Source organism: Protomyctophum parallelum (genome assembly GCF_964188405.1).
Source record: "Protomyctophum parallelum genome assembly, chromosome: 1".
In the NCBI taxonomy this organism is placed as follows: Eukaryota; Metazoa; Chordata; class Actinopteri; order Myctophiformes; family Myctophidae; genus Protomyctophum; species Protomyctophum parallelum.
The window spans coordinates 12,111,065-12,126,205 of NC_139697.1; the positions used below are offsets into that span (position 1 = coordinate 12,111,065).

General features: G+C 43.7%; 1 protein-coding gene across 4 annotated transcripts in view; it reads left to right on the forward strand.

Annotated features, from left to right (window-relative positions):
• The window catches only part of fbxl2 (F-box and leucine-rich repeat protein 2), a 47,946-nt gene that overhangs the window by 28,032 nt on the left and 4,773 nt on the right, over positions 1 to 15,141 (forward strand). For 2 of the 4 annotated variants that reach the window (XM_083768526.1, XM_083768529.1), the window contains 9 exons: positions 1,392 to 1,466; positions 4,867 to 4,961; positions 9,087 to 9,251; positions 9,554 to 9,680; positions 10,179 to 10,253; positions 12,557 to 12,687; positions 14,680 to 14,740; positions 14,864 to 14,908; positions 15,035 to 15,091. In XM_083768526.1, the coding sequence (XP_083624652.1) occupies positions 1,392 to 1,466; positions 4,867 to 4,961; positions 9,087 to 9,251; positions 9,554 to 9,680; positions 10,179 to 10,253; positions 12,557 to 12,687; positions 14,680 to 14,740; positions 14,864 to 14,908; positions 15,035 to 15,091 (831 nt within the window). The remainder of the gene's footprint in view (positions 1 to 1,391; positions 1,467 to 4,866; positions 4,962 to 9,086; positions 9,252 to 9,553; positions 9,681 to 10,178; positions 10,254 to 12,556; positions 12,688 to 14,679; positions 14,741 to 14,863; positions 14,909 to 15,034; positions 15,092 to 15,141) is intronic. The other 2 variants (XM_083768527.1, XM_083768528.1) reach the window with 2 other exon arrangements.

The following is a 15,141-nucleotide window of genomic DNA, read 5'->3' on the forward strand; positions in this document are numbered from 1 at the left end:
AATGTCCAGGAGATGTAATTGTAAAGTACATCAAGCTGCCTCACGCTACAGAAACAGGAGATAGGCTCCTGCCCTATGGGCCACGTGACTTGGCAAGGCTTACTTAACTATTTTATTCATTGTCTCCACCAGGCCGAAGTCATAGGAGAGAGTATGTTTTGCGCTCCGTCCGTGTGTGTGTGTGCGTCCGTCCGTCTGTCTGTTACCAGCTAATCTCCGGCACCGTTAACCCGGACGATGCCAAATTTTGCACACGCACTCCCTGGATGCCAACGATGAACCTCTGCCTCATATTTTCCAGAACGGCCTGTTATAGCGCCACCAGGGGGCCGACTTCCGCAAATTGTTACACATTATCTATAGTAATGTGCTCAAGACGGATCTGTCCAATATTTCATATTCCATCCTAATTGGCTAACATTGGAATTTTGAACAAAAAGCCTCAAATCATGAACGCAGCGTGCGATTTACGTGAACTCTTTCACAGACGTTCCTACTATTCTGAGGAATATATCCCACCCTTTTCACATTGGCCTGTTATAGCGCCACCAGGAGACCACAACCTGACCGGCCCTGGTGGAGACCTGTGCCCCCTCGTTACTTGCTTGTTTTACAGGGCGTTTTCATGTTGTCAAGCCGTGCCGCATCGAAACGTCAAACTGTGTGTGTGTTCTCTGCATAATGCACCACCAAACTAAACCTCCCAGGGACATAAAGCAGCACACAGCCCTCCACAGGCTATTAATTTTGACTGCATGTAACGATAACACTTACAAGCACCACACCGCCCCCCCTCCCCCCCTTTCTGGCCCTCTTCACTGTCTCTGTCTCCCTGTATTTAAGTGTTCCACACAATCAGTGGTGGAAAATAAATATACTCAAATATTTTACTTAAGTGAAAGTACCAATACTGCAATGTAGAACTAGTCTGTTACAGTCCTGTATTCAAAAAGTATTGGTATTCAAAACAAATCACACCTGTGTGTCTTACTATGACGTACAATTCTCCATTCATTGTCAATGGGAATTGAATGTTTGTGTAGGACAAAGTTTGTGGACAGACACCAAAAGCTGGATATAGGAGGTATCTCATGTGTCCAAATGTTTTACTTTTCATGATTCAACTGAAAAAAATTGCAAATGTAGCTACAAGCTCGGAGTAGGGCTAAAAAATAAATACAAAACACAAAAAGTTAAAATATGGAGATAAGAGGTTTCTGCCCAACGATATACAGTACAGTATATTGTGCAGAGCTTTGGGAGTACCAGTAGACACATGGTTGGTGGTTATCATCATCATCATCATTATCATCATCATCATTCTTCATATCTCATTCTCTCTCTCTCTCTCTCTCTCTCTCTCTCTCTCTCTCTCTCTCACTTTCTCTCAGGCATGGAATGTCTTGGCCCTAGATGGCAGCAACTGGCAGAAGATCGACCTTTTCAACTTTCAGACAGACATCGAGGTGAGAGAGAGAGAGAGAGAGAGAGAGAATGTGGGTCATTGTGAGATTTCAAAGAAATGTGTGTTCCGTGTGTGTGAACGTGTGTGTTTATGCAAGAGTGATTGTGTGTGTGTGTGTGTGTGTGTGTGTGTGTGAGAGAGAGAGAGAGAGAGAGAGAGAGAGAGACGTCACAGCTTAGCCTCGTAGTAACCCAGGTCATGTCAGGATTCCTCTCTTCCTCTGTCTCCTCTCTTTCTGCAGTCTGCTACCCCCCCCTCTCTCTCTCTCTCTCTCTCTCTGTCTCCCTCTTTCTCTTTGTGTCTGACTGTCTGACTGTATCAGACACTCTCTCTCTCGATCTCTCCCTCTCTCTCTCTCTCTCTCTCTCTCTCTCTCTCTCGATCTCTCTTTCTGTCTCTCTCTCTCTCTCTCTCTCTCTCTCTCTCTCTCTCTCTCTCTCTCTCTCTCTCTCTCTCTCTATCTCTCTCTCTCTCTGTCTCTCTCTCTCTCTCTCTCTCTCTCCATCTTTCTCTTTGTGTCTGACTGTATCAGATTCACCTCAACAAGGATTATTTATTGGCACAGAAACAGATTAACCCATTAAGACCAGAGGGCGATTCTACAAAGTCCTTCTAAAGCAGTAGTTCTTAAACGTATTCGTGTCAAGGACCCCCAAATATATGTGTATTTGGTCACGGACCCCCCCCCCCCCCCCCATCTTAAAATGTTTTACGCCAGGGACCTCAACAGAAAAGATTTGTGTTTAAACAAAAGACTTTCAATATTTTTTTAGAAAATGTTCAAAAATAGCTACAAGCTCGAAGCTATTTTTGTGAACCAGTGTTTTTTTATTATCTTTTTAACGTATGTTGCTATATATATATATATATATATATATATATATATATATATATATATATATATATATAGTTCAAATCTAAAATGGCACAGATGCTTTCCCTGTTGTAATGGGTTAAATATAATTCTGTTTTAATAGAGTATATATAGCACAGATCAGTTCTGTCAATCTTCTTGTTACTGTCGATTACCCACTGAGGTTGTCTCTGACTGGCTCTATTGTCTGTGACTTTCTGTGTCCTCGTGTTTTTGTCTCTGACTCTTTTGGCACTATTTCACACCCAGCGCTAAATGGTACTATAGGTGGTGGTGCAGCAGAATTATCATTGTTAGTTAGTTTACAACCAAGCGCAGTTGTCATTTTCACGCTCTGTGCCCACAACGTGTACAGTATGATTACCAGATGTACTTGGCTCATCAGTTCACTAATGGGTGTTGTTGTTTGTGTTATAATGTGGTGTGCTCTCTGGGGGAGGTGGCTTGCTATATCACACACATTAAAACATGAGGACGATTCCACAAATGCCTTCTAAATCCTATAGCTAAAAGCACAGTTACTAGTACCTGTACATAGAGTGCCTATTTTCACTGTTATGTGGGGGGCGGGGGGGGGGGGGGGGGGGGGATCTAGAGGTACAAGTTTCCACTTGAATTCACTCCAAATATTGGAGCAGGTCACTAAATGCGCTTCAGTACAGACTGACTCCCAAACTTATACTAAAATGTCTTTCCACTCCCACTTTAAACGGCACGTTGAAACATGTAATGGTAGCGTGCTCTGCATGCCCTCGGAGCCCCAATTTGATTTTGCTGATGGTTTTGCATACTGTACAGTAGCTACAGAGAGACAGGTACAGAATGCCAGGAGAGGAGGCTAATAGATATTTCAACATATTCTATCAGCAATAAAGTGTGCTAGGAACTTGCCTAGTGCACGGCCCCTCTCGTTCGCCCCTCACTGCTCATCTTTGGAGACGCATAGAAGCAGCAACCTTTTTGAATGTGTATAGGAATGTGTATAGGATTAATGAAGAATAAAATCAGAAATATCTGCAAAATATGGAGCTAGTCTAAGTGCAATGGGGTTTTGACTATTCTGTGTGTGCGTGTGCATGTGTGTAAGATAGCATTTCCTCATTTTAAGATCCAGCATGCCCATGGGCGCTAGTTAGGCGCACAGAAGATCATTTGGTATGTAAACAATGTGGGCGTTGGGCATAGAAATTACAGCTGCTGTCGGTTGGAAAATAGCAACGCTAATTGGGCGGCTGCCCCTTAAGCGCTTGGGTGGAAGATATGTCCTTCAGACTTTGACTCTCTCTGACCGGTCTCTGACTCTACATTTCTCTGTCTCCATCTGTGTCTCTTTGCCTTTGACTCTGTCCGTCTGCCTTAGGGTTGACACACCCGGAAACTGGATCAAACAATTGAGGAACCAGAAATGGTTCCATCACAATTTGGAACCGTTTCCGGTTTTCATCACACTGTCAGAGCTCATATGTGGACTTCCACGTCTGCTAATGGACTAGTCTGAGAGGGTACAGATGGAACGGGTCCATTTGGTTCCATTCGCACACTCCAGTTACAGTCCAGTAAGGGTCCATTTTGAATCTGCCTATTGGAATCGTGAAAAAGGGAACTGTTAATTGAATCGGACCATTAGGAGAGGATCTGTCTGTCTGTCTGTCTGTCTGTCTGTCAGAGAGAGAGAGAGAGACTGTCTGTCTGTCTGTGCCCTGATTCTGTCTCTGTGTCCCGTACATACAGTACAGGGGCGTGTGGTGTGTCTGACTCTGTCTCTGTGTCCTGTACAGGGGCGCGTGGTGTGTCTGACTCTGTCTCTGTGTCCTGTACAGGGGCGCGTGGTGTGTCTGACTCTGTGTCTCTGTGTCCCGTACAGGAGCGTGTCGCGGCGTGTGGTGTGTCTGACTCTGTGTCTCTGTGTCCTGTACAGGAGCGTGTCGCGGCGTGTGGTGTGTCTGACTCTGTGTCTCTGTGTCCTGTACAGGAGCGTGTGGTGTGTCTGACTCTGACTCTGTCTCTGTGTCCTGTACAGGGGTGCGTGGTGTGTCTGACTCTGTCTCTGTGTCCCGTACAGGAGCGTGTCGCGGCGTGTGGTGTGTCTGACTCTGTGTCTCTGTGTCCCGTACAGGAGCGTGTGGTGTGTCTGACTCTGACTCTGTCTCTGTGTCCTGTACAGGGGCGCGTGCCGCGTGGTGTGTCTGACTCTGTCTCTGTGTCCCGTACAGGAGCGTGTCGCGGCGTGTGGTGTGTCTGTCTCTGTGTCTCTGTGTCCTGTACAGGGGCGCGTGGTGTGTCTGACTCTGTCTCTGTGTCCTGTACAGGGGCGCGTGGTGTGTCTGACTCTGTCTCTGTGTCCTGTACAGGGGCGCGTGGTGTGTCTGACTCTGTCTCTGTGTCCTGTACAGGGGCGCGTGGTGTGTCTGACTCTGTCTCTGTGTCCTGTACAGGGGCGCGTGGTGTGTCTGACTCTGTCTCTGTGTCTCTGTGTCCTGTACAGGAGCGTGTGGTGTGTCTGACTCTGTCTCTGTGTCCCGTACAGGGGCGTGTGGTGGAGAACATTTCCAAGCGCTGTGGAGGCTTCCTGAGGCAGCTCAGCCTGAGGGGCTGTCTCAGCGTGGGAGACGCGTCCATGAAGTGAGCACCTCTTCCTCCCTCTCTCAATGCATGCTGGTGTCATTAGTTTTATGGTTGTTAGTATCTAACCTTATAACCTTTATTTTTAAGCAGCACTTATAGTAATTATTGTGTACAATTATGATATGACGTGTTAATTGGCAGCCTGCAGGGCCTGATACAGTAGCTATTGTTTCTGTTGCAGTCTGTGACTGTCTTGTTATGTACGGTTCGGGTTGTTCTCGTAGCAGCTGGAGTATAACTATGGTTTGAGCTCTGTGCTCGTCGGCAGAACCTACCTTATACCACCCGTCTGTGTCAGACTCTGTGTCTAACGCACTTCTCGAAAGAAAGTAGAATCTGCACACAGTCTGGAGATACTGAAAAAGCACAGCTGTATTTTTATTGCGTCAACGTTTCGACCAATCAGATCTTCATCAGGACATGTACCAAACTTACCTCTCCTCATGATATCAAATGATATTAATGATATTAAAGGACCACTTCACCACTTTTTAACCCATCTTCATATAATAGGTCCTCACTAATAATCATGATAAAAACTTTCTACTCAGTCTGTGTCTCTTAGGAGGGCTGTGGGCAGTTTAGAAACCGTCTTCCAGTGACGTCATCATTAGGCAGATTTTCTTTTAAACAATTTACAATTTACAAAAATGTTTAGATTGTCATTATCGTGAGAACGATGACTTTTCAGGACTAGAAAGCCTGCCGTTTCTATTAGCTTGTATTCCCCATCGATGATGTCACTGGAAGACAGTTTATGAACTGCCCACAGCCCTCCTATGAGACACAGTGCCATTTTTTCATGATTATTAGTGAGGACCTATATGAAGATGGGTTGAACATTGCTGAAGTGGTCCTTTAAGGCATCACCACCTCCTAGAGCACTGGTTCCCAAGCACTGGGTCGGGACCCATTTGTGGATCGGGGACACATTTCTATGAGTCGCTTTGTTTTTAGTTTCCTACATTTAGTTTTTAGTTATTATTTCAAAACACTTTCAAAACGATGAGTTTTCAGATTGCATTTCTACAGGCTCTTATGACCAATAAAACAAGACTTGTAAGTTGTAACTAAGATGTCTTCTGATATAAACTATTTTTCCATTGACAGATTTAGCTACAGTGCTAGTACTGTAGTTGTACACCATACACATGTGTGGCCTAGCGCATCAATGGTGTGGAAATATTGATAGTGACGAGGCATTTTTCACTTTAACACGGTCGGCTGTGTGATGGATGGATGTTGTCACATTCTTGGGGCTCAGACGTGTAGGGATGTTTATTATTATTGATTAAGCATATTCCATAGATCCTGGCATGCTAAACGGTGATATAATGTCAATACGTAATGCATTACATGATGATACCCAGTGTTCCGTCGAGACAAACTCGAACCTTGATCGTTGTCCACAGTGGTCGATGGAGTCCAACATTTTTAAGTGTAATTCACAAAAGCACACAGTGGCATAATTCTTTACATTTGCCACCCTCTTGTACCATTCAACTCAAAGTAGGCAGCGTTGCATTTGTTAGGGTGATGGCGGGAGATAGATCATTTCTATGTTTATTTGGACAGCGCATATTGATGAAAATTACATACACATTGTAGTGAAAATGCACCTGATTCAGCAAGAATGCAAATCATCCATAGTCCTCATACAGAACACAAAGCAACTTTACAAGGACACAAAAAGAGTACAAAAGGGTACAGAACAGGAGGAAAAAACTATTAACCGTAAAAAAAGAAAAGGGGCTAGCTTTGACCTCAAATATAAGGACACCCAAGAACACTAGTGAAACCAACATTATAGCCTACCGTATTTAAAATTTTGTTGACACTAGATTTTTGGTCAGACTGAATTAAAAACATGGAATTCCTGTTGGGAAATTAGACTGTCTCATATGTTTGATATTTACATTTGATAATAATAATAATAATAATAATAAAACTTTATTTGTATAGCACCTTTCATGACATGAAATGCAGCTCAAAGTGCTTTACAGAACAATGGAGAATAAAAGAAAAGCAAGGCAACGACATTAAAAAACAAGCAGTAATGCAATACAGTGAGGACATGAATAACAAAAAATAAAAAATAAAAGATCAATTAAAAGCAATGTTGTAGAAGTGGGTCTTGAGCTGAGCTTTAAAAATGTCTACAGAGGCTGCCTGACGAAGGTACAGTGGGAGCTTGTTCCATGCCGACGGCCCGTAGAAGCAAAAAGCTGCTTCCCCGTATTTTTTAGTTGGCATTTTTTTAGGCAAAGCGAGCAGGCCAGCAGTGGAAGACCTTAGGGGGCGGTTTGGGAAATATTTAGGCAGGCAGTCATGTAGGTAGGAAGGTGCGAGACCATTGAGAGCTTTATAGACAAGTAAAATAATTTTAAAATCAATCCTAAAAACAACCGGAAGCCAGTGCAGTGATGCCAAAACTGGAGTAAAATGTTCTCTCATCTTAGTTCTAGTTAAAACTCTTGCTGCTGCATTTTGGACAAGTTGTAATCTGTTTTTTTCTTAGGCAGTCCTGAAAAAAGTGCATTGCAGTAATCAAGCCGAGAAAAAACAAAGGCGTGGATTAGCGTTTTTGCATCGTCCAAGGACAAATAGGCTCTGATTCGTGCAATATTTCTAAGGTGAAAAAAGGCAATCTTGGTAACATGATTAATGTGTGAATTAAAATTCAATTCAGAATCAATAATAACCCCCAGGTTCTTTACTGTACTGTTACTTTCTACAGTCAGGTTGCCAAGTCTGCTTATTATTGATTCTTTCTGCTCACTAGAACCGATTATGAGAACTTCTGTCTTATCCTCATTTAGCTTGAGAAAGTTCTCACTCATCCAACATTTGATGCTAGACAGACAGGTCAACAGCGGGTCAAAAGCACAGGGATCATCTGGAGCCACAGAGAGTGGTGATTGGTAATGAGTTCGCCCAATGGCAGTATGTACAAGGAGAAAAGCAGAGGGCCAAGAATCGAGCCCTGTGGAATACCAGAACTGATGTTGTGTTTGTCTGAGTCAAACTCGGCTAGATTGACAAAGTAACTTCTGTTTGATAGGTAGGAGGAAAACCAGGACAGGGCCGTACCAGACAGGCCTATCCAGTGCTCCAGACGCTGTATTAAAATTGAATGATCAATCGTGTCAAATGCAGCCGTTAGATCTAGAAGTAAGAGAACGGATACATGTTTCTTGTCAGCAGACACCCTAAGATCATTCATTACTTTTACAAGTGCAGTTTCTGTGCTGTGACCTTTCCTAAAGCCAGATTGGAATTTGTTGTGGACATTATTGTTCTGTAGAAACACATCCAATTGATGGAAGATGCATTTTTCTAAAACCTTGCCCAGAAAGGGTAGATTTGAAATGGGTCGATAGTTACCCAAAACAGCGGGATCAAGATTGTGTTTCTTGAGTAGGGGCCTAACTACAGCAGTCTTCAGTGAGTCTGGGAAGACGCCTGATTGTAGAGAGCTGTTTACAATTTTTAGATATCTCCAATCACACTGTCTAAGACCTCTTTGAGAAAGGTGGTGGGAATTGTATCCAATGAACAGGAGGATGATGTCATCTGTGATATGGTTTTGCGGAGTTCGTCTTCATCAATTGCGCAGAACGATAATAGGCTCCCCCTGGAGAGATCTACCCTGGGACCATTAGCTGCTGTTTGAAGGTGACAGTTTAATAATTTTAAGAAATATATACTGTAGGAGAGAAATATTTGTATTCACAAACCATGGTTTTGATATCATGCCAAAGTGGCTGACAGTTTTGGGCAAAACCTACAAGCTCCAGTCAATCTTTACTTTGCCTGCATTTGACTGGTGGTGACTAGTGCTAAAGTCCCCACCCTGGTGTAATCGAACGCCTTAATGCAATCGCAAATCAATGTAATCATCAATCAATAAATAAATGACAACGTATCGGTGGCTGACTGTGTAGGGAAACCCTGACAGGCTTCTATAGGCGGTGATCCGTAATGACTGTGTTCACTTCACTGGCTGCCGAACGAGCCCTGCACCCGACTCCCACACCTCATCCATCAGGTGACAGCGGCGTGACAGGCCGTATAGTGACTTCCCTCCCTGAGCTGTCACTGTCTCAACTCTTTGTCTTCCAGGACGTTTGCCCAGAACTGCAGGAACATCGAGGTGCTGAACTTGAACGGCTGCACCAAGATCACTGACAGCACGTGCCTCAGCCTCAGCAAGTTCTGCTCCAAACTCAAACAGCTGGACCTCACCTCCTGTGTGTCTGTCACCAACCACTCCCTCAAGGCCCTCAGGTAAACACGGTCTTTCACTCGAGACCAAAAAGATATATTTGGTGTCTCGTATGTACGTAGAAGGACCACAATGGAGTCCCCAGGACTTTTTGGGGCCTTAATGTCTTACTTGTGCCGTTTGCATTTCTGACTAATAAAGTATTCGATCAATCAAACTCCCCGGTACCCAAATGTACAAAACAATAAGCTCTATTTTTAAAAAATCACAAGCTGTTTAAAAAAAAGGAATGTGTGTGTGCGTGTGCGTGTGTGTGTGTGTGTGTGTGTGTGTGTGTGTGTGTGTGTGTGTGTGTGTGGGTCAGCGATGGCTGCAGGATGCTGGAGATGTTGAACCTATCCTGGTGTGACCAGGTCACTCGCGACGGCATCGAGGCTCTGGCCAGAGGCTGCGCTGGACTACGCGCCCTGTTCCTCAGAGGATGCACACAGGTAACTGCTCAACTGTTCAACCATAAAACAACAGCTTTCTCTTGTGAAGGCCAGGGAAATTGTCCTCACAATGTCTATTTCTCATATTCTACTATAAATGGTAAATGGTGCATTTATATAGCGCCTTTATCCAAGGCGCTTTACATAGATTGTGCATTACATTCACCCATTCATACACCGATCGCGGCGGAAGCCATGCAAGGTACCAACCAGCACATCGGGAGCAATTTGGGGTTCAGTGTCTTGCCCAAGGACACTTCGACATGTAGACAGGAGGAGCCGGGATTCGAACCGCCGACCCATGGATCATTGGACGACCTGCTCTACCTCTTGAGCCACAGTCGCCCCTACTATACTTGGTAACACACACACACACACACATACACGCACGCACGCTTGCGCGCGCGCGCGTGTGTGCGCGTGTGTGTTGAGTGTTGTGTTATGTTATGACATGTGACAGGATTTGAGTGTGAGCTGTGTGTCATTGGTTTGTTTCAGTTGGACGACGGAGCGTTGAAACACCTGCAGAAGCACTGCCCTGAACTCACCACCATCAACATGCAGTCATGCACGGTAGGATCAGGGTGCATTCTGGGAGGACTGCAACGGAAGGGTGTGAGGGAGATACAGTACACTGACTGCACCTTTCATGAAAACATTCAGAACGGATCCGCACACTCAAAACTGTGCAAAATCTGATATTTTTATAGCACCTTTCATGACATGAAATGCAGTCCAAAGGGCTTTACAGAGCAATAAAGAAAAAATAATAAAACAATAAGCAAAACAGCAAGCAAAACTTAATTAAGAATCAACTAAAAGCGAGAGTGCAGAAATAGGTCTTGAGCTGTGCTTTAAAGGTATCTATAGAGGCTGCCTGTTTCAGGTGTAATTGGAGTTTTTTGAAGCCGTAGAAGCAGAATGCTGCGTCACCGTGTTTTTTATCTGCCATTGCCAGGTCAGCAGTAGAAGACCTGAGGGGGTGTTGGAACACATCTAGGCAGGCAGTCAATCCTAAAAAACAACCAGGAACCTTGATGTTCTGCCCAGCTTTAGATAATAATACATAGACTGATGCTGGAACTACCGTTGTGTACTTCAAGTACTGCTCTTATTTGACTTTAACCACCTAAACTCTATTTTGTTGTTGAGTGTTCTACATTAATATGAGGTTTTCCAACCGACGGAGAACGCTGTCACTGCACATGTTACTTATATGAAACGATTTATCGTAATTGATTCAAACTTGTGACAATTTAAATCAATTTAATAAATGTATCGCAAATTGCAAAATAATCCCCCCCCCCAAAAAAGAAGAAAATACAGGATCTTTGTGAGAGAAATACTAATAAAAAGTATATCGATTTCTCAATCATTCGTCTGGAAATGTACTTCATTTAAACGAAATCGTATGGTGAACCTAGTCTATCGTGATTCAAATCGTATCGTGAGTTGTTTTTCAAAACTAGGATGAAATTTAGGATTTCAAAGGCCTTTTTTCACACTCTGGTCACACTCTTCCATACAGATTTAATCGGCCTCGGGTCTAACACTCTTCCATACAGAATACAGATGTGTTCAAATAAACTTGAATTCATTAGAATAAGTTCCAGATCGCATGTGTTATATTGTACACAGTGGTAGTAAAATGAGAACTCAGGGTTTTGTTGTGTACTTCGTACACAGATACATTCATTTTAGACTTCAAACGCAGTCTGCTTTCATGCCTTCAAGCCATGTGTCCCGACTCCCGTTGCATTTCCATCATTTAAAAAACCATTTGAACTTGAGTGAGCGTGGGACAACATTGGGCTTATTTTGTTTGCGCTCCTCTTTTTTTTGGCATCTGTAACGTCCATAATATAGTGGCACGTTACAGATGCTAAGCAACAAGGTTCAGACGAAGCAACTGCAGAATGGAAGTTTTCTACAACATTGTGCAGGTGTTGCAAAAATCCAAAATAGAACAAACGAAACCCCAGGGGTACCTTCCTTACGATACAGATTTACCTCGTACGTGCAAAAATGTGCAGAGTGTGCTTTCACACTGCCAAGGTGTAATGGCCGTAGGTGTTTATGTGTTAGCACTTTGTAACTTTGTTAAAAAATGAGTTGTTGTAAAAACCCACTTGTTATTATTTTATTACTCCTAACACGAGATAGAACTCATACAGGATACAAGATAAACAAGTGAAATTGACCAAAAAACTAATAAAGAGGACTGGGACACTATCAAAAGTCTCTGTGCATACCGTAACCGTTTTCCTTTTTCCAGAAGGTGATATGAACATTTCCTGTTCCAGGGTCAGTTTCTCAAAGCTTCATTTGATTGGCTCAGCAGCAGATTTTAACCCAAGACACAAACACAAAAAAAGAAAGACATGCCATCTCCGGTTTACTTCCCATATCTGTGAGACAGGAAGCAGGTGGAGTTTATTCATTCCAATGGAAGAGTGAACGTGAACTCAGATGCTGAACAATTCTTTAGCCCCATGGTCACTGAACTAAATATTGGACCCAATCAACCACAAGCCACACAATAGTCTCAAGACTTTCATACAAAAATGGCTTTTTTCCCCCAGAGAGACAAAGCAGGAGAAAATAAACTTTATCATGCGTGTCCCAGCAACACACTCTTGTGGGGTCTAGCACCAGTAAACACAGGACATTTGAGAGAAACCTGAACATGATCTTTCTGTTTGCTAAAGAGCTGGAAAGATGAGGAAGACCCCCTTTTACTGGACAAATTGCTATAGCAGTGATTACTGTCGGAATGTAACTTGCAGTGAAACATCGGAGTAGGGCTTCAACTATCTATGTTATTTGATTACATCGATTAGGTGTTGCACCCCTAACGCTGTGTTGCGTGTCCACAGCAGATAACGGACGATGGTCTGGTCAGCCTGTGCCGAGGCTGCCACAAGCTCCAGATCCTCTGTGTGTCTGGCTGCTCCAACATCACCGATGCCTCGCTCACCGCCCTGGGACTCAACTGTCCACGACTCAAGTGAGCACACAACCCTACACGTGCACACCCTCCTCACACACGACACACCATCACACACACACACGCACATGCACACGCACACACACCACAACAATCCATTTCACAGCGGTTCCAACCCCTAGCGCCGCTGTGTGTCTGACTGTCCTATCAGGATGTTGATGGACCTCACCTGCTGTACTGTCCTTCAAACAGTTCAATCCTCAGTTTTCATTCATTTGGCTCTAGCCTGTTTCCCTGAGTCATGTCTAACACTGGGAGGGTACACGTGTACATTTGTACATTCTCAGTAAAGTTAAAGGTCATATCGATAACATTTACATTTACACATCATGCAGAGCAGTGTTAATTTTGTTGACTAAGACTAAATATTAGACTAATACTATTAGACAATTTTTTTATATTTAGCTGACTAAAACTAGACTAAGTAAGACTAAACAATTTCAGATTACTAAATGGGACTAAAATTTAACGGTGTGTCATTCAACAGACTTGGTCAAAATTAACACTGGATCAAGGACATCTACTCCTAACCCATTTATACTAAAATTAAAACAACATGATTTTTATATTAAAACTATAAATCTGTGGCTGTATTGCTCATTCAAACCAAACATTTATTTGACTAAAATACTATTATTGTTGTGTCCAGAATTACACCATGTCTCCACCAAAGCAAAGAAATACATATTTATTTTTTGTTTCAAATCTTTAGCCCTTGTAGGCTTCAGAAAGCCAAAGCCAACCAACAGAGCAAGCACAAAATTAGATAAACAGTAGATAAACATCGGTACTGCAATGTCAACTTATGTATTCGCAGATATGCAGATGGCAGTCAACGAGGCAGACATCGGCCGATACCATACACTAGCATGGGTTCCCAAAGTGTGGTGGAGTTCCAGGGGGTCCAGGGGGGTCTCCAGCTAAATGATAGTTAGGAACCAATTGGACCCATAATGGGTCTGTAACTCCCATTTGTACACCCCCAGAGTTAAATTAACATTGATTTTGCAATATAAATTGGGGTCTCAGAGATAGAAATGACATTAAATGGGGGGTCCGTAGACTAACGCAGGTCAAACTGGGGGTCCTTGAAATTAAACGGGTTGTTTATTGTTACAACAATGTTGCAAACTACATGATTGCTAGACTAGATGTGAATCTTGGAAATAACAAACATTGTGTAAGTTCGACATCTAGTGGCCGAATGTCGTCTATGGCACCGTTTAAACAACTGGGGGATTTGTGCTTTCTGCTCACAGACGACTGCCTGCCAGGTGAATGTTAATTAACCAGCAGACAGTGCATGATGATGAGGTTACTGGCTGAGAGAACACTGCTGTACAGTGACATCAGTCACAGTCACAGTATCACTCATATCCTCTGAACCACAAGGAGGTCACACATGCTTCCTAGTGGATTTCACTGCCTCTTTTATTCATGGAGCCTTTTGACGGAAGAGGGGAGAAGGGGCTCCATGTCTTCTTTTCCCCATAGGATTCCACTCTAGTCTAAAGGACAATGGCTGCCATCGTGGCACGAGCTTTTGCTTGTCCGCATAGACCTGATGGCCCGACTGCCTCTGATTTATATGTCGCTGTGACAATAGCAGGCATACAAGGCGTTGGGAGCTTGTAGGTCTGCTATTTTCGGGGCCCGCAAGATCGTCATACGACGGAGCATAAATTAAGCTTAATACAACAAGACCATTCTATTTATAGTCAGCTGTTGGGCCAAACCGCAGCCCCATTTGTCCCATGTTGACCCCTCAGTGCTTCCCCCCCCACCCCTCCCATATCACATTACTGACCATGCCTGCGGCACATTAACCTTGATTAACTGTTGATGAACATTGACCCACAACTAACACACGTAACACGCACACACACAACATGAATGCACAATAGTTTTCCCAGTTTCTTCCGTATTCCTTGACTGTTATCGTGTGTGTGTGTGTGTGTGTGTGTGTGTGTGTGTGTGTGTGTGTGTTCTCAGGATCCTAGAGGCTGCACGATGCTCCCATGTGACAGATGCTGGGTTCACTGTCTTGGCCAGGGTGAGTCGTCTCCTTCCTTCCTTCCTTCCCTTTGTCCATCCTACCATACCAGTCTCTCTGAGGTGAAGTAAATGTTTTCACGGTGGTTTTGACTTCAGTTGTCTTTGCGTTTTATCTTCGCAGAATTGCCACGAGCTTGAAAAAATGGACCTAGAAGAATGTATTCTGGTGAGTTGAGCTGACATTGGTGATGTTGTGTTCTGTGGCTGTGACTGCCTGGTGTGAGCATCATGGACAGTGGATCACTGAAAGGACAGCGGATGTAAACCTGTGCTCTCTTTGCTTCCTGCTCAGGTGACCGACAACACCCTGGTTCAGCTTTCTATTCACTGCCCTCGCCTGCAAGCCCTGGTGAGAGCTTTCTTTCTCTCTTTGTATTTACTCAGACGGGACAGTGCACA